Source organism: Etheostoma cragini, chromosome 20, assembly GCF_013103735.1.
Source record: "Etheostoma cragini isolate CJK2018 chromosome 20, CSU_Ecrag_1.0, whole genome shotgun sequence".
Classification (NCBI taxonomy): domain Eukaryota; kingdom Metazoa; phylum Chordata; class Actinopteri; order Perciformes; family Percidae; genus Etheostoma; species Etheostoma cragini.
The window spans coordinates 23,023,900-23,030,649 of record NC_048426.1 but is presented as its reverse complement, the minus strand read 5'-3'; the positions used below and the strand labels follow the sequence as shown (position 1 = coordinate 23,030,649).

Sequence of the window (6,750 nt, the reverse complement as noted above, 5' to 3'; positions counted from 1 at the left end):
CCCCCCCCCCCCCCCCAACAGCTGGACATACCCCTCAACATCTGGAGAAGGCTTTTAAATGCTGCCTCTTTCACTAAACTGTACATTTACTGCAATTGAGTTTCAGCAGTGCACATTTTTACGACAGTAGTCTGCCCTTTAAAAAACGGAGGCCTCGCACTGCTTGTTAAAATAACGTTACATGGAGGTTCAGTACTAGATGCTGTGATGTCTTGAGGGTGTCCTCAGACCACAACTAACACTGTATTTCTCATTAAAAGGACAGTAAACTGTATAATTTTGGAGGCAGAGTAGCCTCATGTGTCTCTTTTTTTACCTCAGCGTTGCTCATAACAACAACGAACGTTACAAAACGTTAGCTAGCTAGTTGTATTTGAACTCCCGAGTAACGTTACCGGAACATTTCAAGCCCCCCTTCCCCTCAGTAGTAGCCAACAAAGCTAACGATAATGCCCTCTCTCGGGCTGTTGTCGGTCATAAGTTTACCGCTTCGACTTGGATGTCTTCATACTGAATGTCTTCAAACAGATAGCCGGCTGGAGTCTCCACCATCGCGGCAGCGCGGCGACACTCCTCGACGCAAGCCGACGAGGCTGGAGTTTTTGATAAAAACAACAACTCCAAAGCTTATCTTGTGGTTATCGGGACAAAATGATACGCTGCGATGTCAGCTAGGAGGCTCCTGTTGCCGTGAATTCAGGAAGTGGGGAACCAGCAGGCAGCTCGCGCAGAGCTGTTGCCTAGAGCGGTGAACATCCGGGTTCTCTCGTCGCCGTTAGCGGGCTGCGCTCACGTACCGCTGTTCTCATAGGGAATGAATGGAACCGCTCCGCTCTGCCGTTGCTTTAGTAGCTTCCTGTAACGGCGTAGCGGTGGGGAGCGTCTTACCGTAAATAGGCGAAGAAAAGGAGCGCAACGAAGCGGTTCTTACACGTTAAACCGTGATTTTGGACTGATTTAAAGTTAGAGAGCAGACTAAGCTACATCTCAAGCCTGTGGCCTGCGGTAGGCTGTACATTTTTCGTTTTTACAGCAGGCAAAGCAGGCTTTTAATCCAAGAGCGCTGCTGAGGCGTGTTCTTGAATGCAGCTTTGTTTCGTTTCTGCATGCACAAGTGGCTCCACAAGGGGCGACAAACAATGTTTCCATAGCTGATTTACTGTACAACACACACACACACACACACACACACACACACACACACACACACACACACACACACACACACACACACACACATACACATCAAAACCTAGGCTATACATCTGTTGCCAAAGCATGGAAAAAACAACAAAACAAGTACAAATTATGCTAAAGTGAGCTTGACATTGACAATGGCATTAATTGTGGGAAATAGCACAACATTTTAAACAGACAAAACAAGCATTACATTGTTTTATTTTCATTTAATCAAAGAGTCCAAATGTCTCACACAAATTAGAAACTCACAATACACTGCAATACAATACAAATCAGGTTTTGGAGAGATTTGGAAACATTCACTCCTCAGAGAGGATCATGCCTTAGATGGAGGCGCAGTCTTAAAGCTACAGTGCGTAGTTTCTGTGTCCACCGTAAGGAATTCTAAGTAATAATGCTGTTGCTAGTAGCCAAGGAGGACACAGAGGAATAAAAAAAACATACTGGGCTCTTTCTGCATGCAAAAGTCGCCGGATGACAGCAGTTACTGAACATATTCACACTGAGTAATACACCGAGAGAATTTTAAAAGATGGACAAGCAGATCTAACGCTGACTTGAGGAGGTCTTACATGGACCCAGGTGAGTTATGTTCACAACATAGAAAGTGTAAGAAATGGACAAAGCGACGCTGTAGACTTCCACAGAGACCAGTTAAGTCAATAAGAAGCCCTTTTTCCGGGGATGGCTGAGTGTTGCTGCGCAGCCTAAAACTGAGCTTGACAACGTAGATGTCACGTGAGCAACCTGAAAGTTGTAAGTCTTCTGGTAGCTGTGCAAGAGAAATCTCAATCATTCAATCCTGCAGAGACGGCAAGCGTGAGTAGGAGCTGTCCATGAGCGTAGGAGCAGGAGAAACGTTTGGTAAGTATTCTGATGAATTATTTTGTTATTTTGACTGTATCCCTCCACGTCCCCCCGATTGCCTGCAAGCTTCTCTTGACAATACGGTAATGTATCTATTGTGCGACCCAATCGTTAGCCTATCTTTATAAAAACAGCTGCTAGGGGGCCATACAGTGAGATACAAGGTAATGGAGCCTTTTATACATGGTGGACAATGGAAAAATTGTCTTTAAACGCTTCAGACGTAAAGTTATTTGCTGTCAGAGTGACGCCAAAATGAATGGAGGTCAATGGAATACTTGCAGAGGGTAATGGCTTGTTAGCCTATGAACCTCCCCATAGGAGGTACGCTTTTCGGATGCTCGCCTACCCCGTTGGTTCACCATTAAACCTAGGACATCATTCTCATTGTCAAAATCAGCAGCAACTCAAAAACAGAGTGCCCCATCTGCAGCCTCATCCTCATTCCTCAGCTTATTCACCAACACATAGTCCCACAGAGACCAGACCGGCACACTTCGCGTAACACCATGGACGCCCCCTTTTTGGGGAGGATAGAAAACCGAAGATCCTGCACCGGGCTTTGAAACCAATTTAACATATAGGCCAAACAATGGAATGACTAATTCTCTGTCTGTCACCACGTGGTGATATTGGTTGCCAAAAATACATTTCTGCATAGACTTACATGGCAAAAGAGAAGTTTGTAAATCAGTGGATACATTTTTTCGAGTATCACAACCCAAAAACTCTCAGAATTTGATCCATTTGGTCCGTTTATATTTGGAAAATCTAGAAGAGCTACACAAATGAATGGCCGAATGCATCGCCAATAATTGTGTCATTTTACACGAGGAAGTTAAAGTTTTTTGGGCTTAATTAGCCACTGAGCAACTCTATTAGGAATGAATGAGGCTCCGCCTTGAACACTGTGGCCCAATGACCCAGGGGTCAGCGACTCAGGGGCGGCCTATTGGTTAACTGGACATCTATAAATATTTGATTGAAACGCTAGCGTTAGACGCATGATGTCTTGTCTACGGGGTCTATATGGACTATGTTAGGGGACTGTAATTCTGACAAATAACACACCTAGACATTTGTATGTATACCCGTATCCTCTGATAATACTGATCCTTGGTTAAGAACCGTCCCCACCAACAACTGTAACGAATAAAGTAATAAATATATTCCCACACGGCATTTCAATGTTTATTCACAGTTGAAACGACGCCAGGAACCAAGGTTGAATCGTCAAGGTTGAATTTAGTTTTGATTTTGCAAAGAGAATAAATAGTTCATCTAACAACGTTGTTCATTTCAACGTCGTAATCACGTCTCAATTGCTGTGTGAATGTGGTTCAAATTTTGCAAAGCAAATCAACGTTGACATTGCGCCGTTGTTCTAACGTCTTACTTTTAACATTATTTAAACTACAGACTGTGTTCTTTTCAGTCTACACTTACACAACTATGCGTTCAAGTATATATTTGTTAATATAGTTTGCAAATGATCAACATAATCTCAACTCTCCCCGATTCACGGGATTTTCACCTTATGTGCATTGTATTGCCTGAGAAATTGTTCTAACTCAACTGACTATAACGACGACAGTTGGGATCAGTTTGAGGACATTTTCAAAAGGCAATAAACAAACACTGACAGCCAATCAAAATCCATCTCAACTCCACTTTTGACGGAGCGGTATCAATCATCCGATCATCATCGTTCTCGTATTAGCTGATGTTCTTGTTGTGGACGGCTATACAGAGAAAAACTATTATAATTATCCTTTTTTTTTTTAATGCAATCCAGTCCAAAAACAACAAGTGTTTGGTTCAAAATAATTTGAAATATTAAAAAGGAATACATCAGTGCAATTAATGCAATTTCTGCAGGATACAATTGTGTTCATATTTACAAACTGTTGTTTAAAGTAACTTGAATAGGACAGTTACTAAATCATAGTTTTTTTATTTGGTATGTTATAAATTGGACATTCATGTTTTTTGGAGGATGAACAGATTTCGTTTTGTTTACAATTCTGAAAGAACTCCCAAATGAGCCTGAGGTGCAAACTAGTGCAAATATACAAGGGTTATTATAACATGATAAGTTATCACATATCTGAGATCATATATGGGTTTTTGTTACTATTCTCTTTCTCGTTTTTGTCTAATTAAAGAACATAAAACCCCTCAAAACTGGTCAAGCATACAGACTGTTTTGGGAAATTATTATTATTATTATTCAATAATTATAACAGCATATAAAGGAACAGTGTTCTGCTTCAGGTCAATACATTAAGATACATTCACGATGGTTCATAAATTACATGTAACAGCTCCAGTGTCTGCTCTTCACTGTGCCAACGACACAACACCTTCGGAGGGTTAGACGGTGTCCTGTTACTGGTCCAGCTTTGTAACGGCTCTCTCCCGACTGACGTCCACCAAGTTACCTCTCCGCTGTCTCCTGCGGTCCATTTTGGACAGATCCTTATCGAACACCTCTCCGGAGCGCAGAGCGGACACGAGGTCATCAAACTCACCGCCCTCCTCCTCTTCTTCGTTGGCTTTGGCTTTCCTTGCCTTCTGTTCCCGGTCTTTCTTCAGCTGGAAAGAAAGACAGCAGATGATGGATGAAAGGAGAGTATAGATGGATGCTGGACATATACAGTGGCTTGAATCAGTTCTAGGTATGGTGAAGGGTATGTGATGATGTGGGGGGCTATTTTAACTCCAAAGGCCAAGGGAACTTTATCAGGACGCATAGTATCCTGATCCATGTAATAACTGGCCTTTAAAAATAAAAATGGGCCTGCCTCTATGGTATTTTAACATAGGGGGGTGTATACTTATGCCCTCTGTATTTTAAGGAAGAACATTTATTTACTTACAATATATTATTCTTTCACATAGAAATTTGGTGTCCTTAAATGGTTGGATTTTCCTAAATTTTTCGAAGTAAGGCATTAAGATCAATTTCCAAAAGATGATTTTTTATTCCTCTTTTTAATCAACTTTAGCCCGGGTGTGTGAACTTTGTCAAGTCACTGTATCCACGAAAACATGTGATCATCAGGCTTTGTATCCGTTTATATAAACAGGGAAAAGTGGTGATGTCGACTGTCAGACGTTTTCAAATTCATCTAACCACTGCTACCATGCCTGCAACGCATTCTCATTAACAACTTTGTATGATATTGTCTGAAAATTTGGTAAGTTCCAATTTGTTTGACATGCCAAAACATTAGGCAAACTCTGCTGTTTTTACAGTTAAATTTAGCTGGCAAATGGTTACTTTTAGCCGAATACCAGTTACCATGAGGTGCCATTTGTTACAGGGCCCGTTGCTAGTTGAGTTTAGCCGACAAAAGGTCACTGGGAGCCGGCTACAGGACAGTTATCTCTAAGGAAAAGGTTGCGGTTTGGATTTAAACACTGCCTATGAACGCGTTACCCGGGTGAAAGTCTTTTGTTTTTCCCGCGTAAGCAAACTCTGTTCCCTGGCTTGGAAGCGTGTTTTTAGGACCCGCCCATTCTAAATTTGGGGCGTACAGTCAGAAATATGTGAGAATACATACAAATTCCAGTGCTTGACTTTTCCTTCCATAGTTACATGTAGGTATGGGTCATCTCTCTCTTATCTGAGCTGATAATGTCTTCTAACCTGTGCATCCAAGAGAGCCCGTCTCTCCTCCTCCTCCTTGCGTCTGGCCATGTTCTCGTTGTCCTGCTCGGCCTCTGAGAAAGCTGCGAGGAAAGTGTTGAAGATCCCAAAGAACGCATCCGGCTGCAGGTTGGACTGCTCCTCTCCAAAATGTCTCAGGGCCTTTTCAAACTTTAACGAGAGAAAGAATATTTTTATTCTTTTAAAATAGTGCAAATAGTAAAAGTCAGTAAACGGCATTAAAGTGGCTTAGAGTTAAAACATTATAAAAAGTAACTGACAGTAATTTAAATAGTGGGAAACCTAAACAGTACAAACCAAAAACACAGTATGAACATGATGGTTGAAGGTGGTAATCAGCTGCTTCACTCGTCTTTTTGCTCAGGGCTACATGCATTTGGAGCAACCTTGCTACCGTAGCCAGATGATTCCCAGCTTAGGATCAATACAGTCAATCCATCGATTTAGCCATACGTACAACCATTATGTATCCATCCATATATCCATGTATCTGTTCATCCACATGCATATATTTGTATATATATATATCCCATGGATGTTTAATTGCTGAGTGCATTTACACCTCGAGCCTGCTTAGTGTTGTTATGGTGCAGACAATGCCACATAGTGAGCACGAATAACATAATACCATCATAAATGTCATCTGTTGGTCACTCACCACTTCTTTGGCCTCAGTGAGAGACTCCTCTACTTCAGAGAAGCTGAAGGAGGCCACGGTGATGAACTGACTGACCACAGGGACAAACTTATCAGCTGGACTCTTAGAGGATTGGCCCTGCTGGTACTGCAGCTCCTGGACACAGAGAGACAGACACGTGGATTTGAGGATTTTTTCATACATGTGTCATTGGTGTAGCTTTAGATTTACAGGTTGTCTGTCGATTAAACATGCTCAGATGATAACAAACAACTTTCCAAGCACTCACTCACCGCCTCCACACTTTTTAGGCCAGATCTCAGATTGCCCATGTCCTTCTCCAACTCTGTCATACTGAATAGGGGGGGGGGGG

General features: G+C 42.1%; 2 protein-coding genes across 2 annotated transcripts in view; both read right to left on the bottom strand.

Annotated features, from left to right (window-relative positions):
- Window positions 1-813, bottom strand: part of LOC117935477 (mitogen-activated protein kinase kinase kinase 7-like) — a 16,679-nt gene extending 15,866 nt beyond the window's left edge. Inside the window, exon 1 of the mRNA XM_034857679.1 lies at window positions 487-813. Coding sequence (XP_034713570.1) covers window positions 487-552 — 66 coding nt within the window. The 5' untranslated portion in view covers window positions 553-813. The remainder of the gene's footprint in view (window positions 1-486) is intronic.
- A 2,660-nt stretch (window positions 814-3,473) lies between these two features.
- Window positions 3,474-6,750, bottom strand: part of LOC117935470 (disheveled-associated activator of morphogenesis 1-like) — an 18,294-nt gene continuing 15,017 nt past the window's right edge. Inside the window, exons 17-20 of the mRNA XM_034857670.1 lie at window positions 6,671-6,731; window positions 6,399-6,533; window positions 5,720-5,890; window positions 3,474-4,662 (exon numbers count right to left, since the gene is read on the bottom strand). Of these exons, the coding sequence (XP_034713561.1) occupies window positions 4,456-4,662; window positions 5,720-5,890; window positions 6,399-6,533; window positions 6,671-6,731 (574 nt within the window). The 3' untranslated portion in view covers window positions 3,474-4,455. The remainder of the gene's footprint in view (window positions 4,663-5,719; window positions 5,891-6,398; window positions 6,534-6,670; window positions 6,732-6,750) is intronic.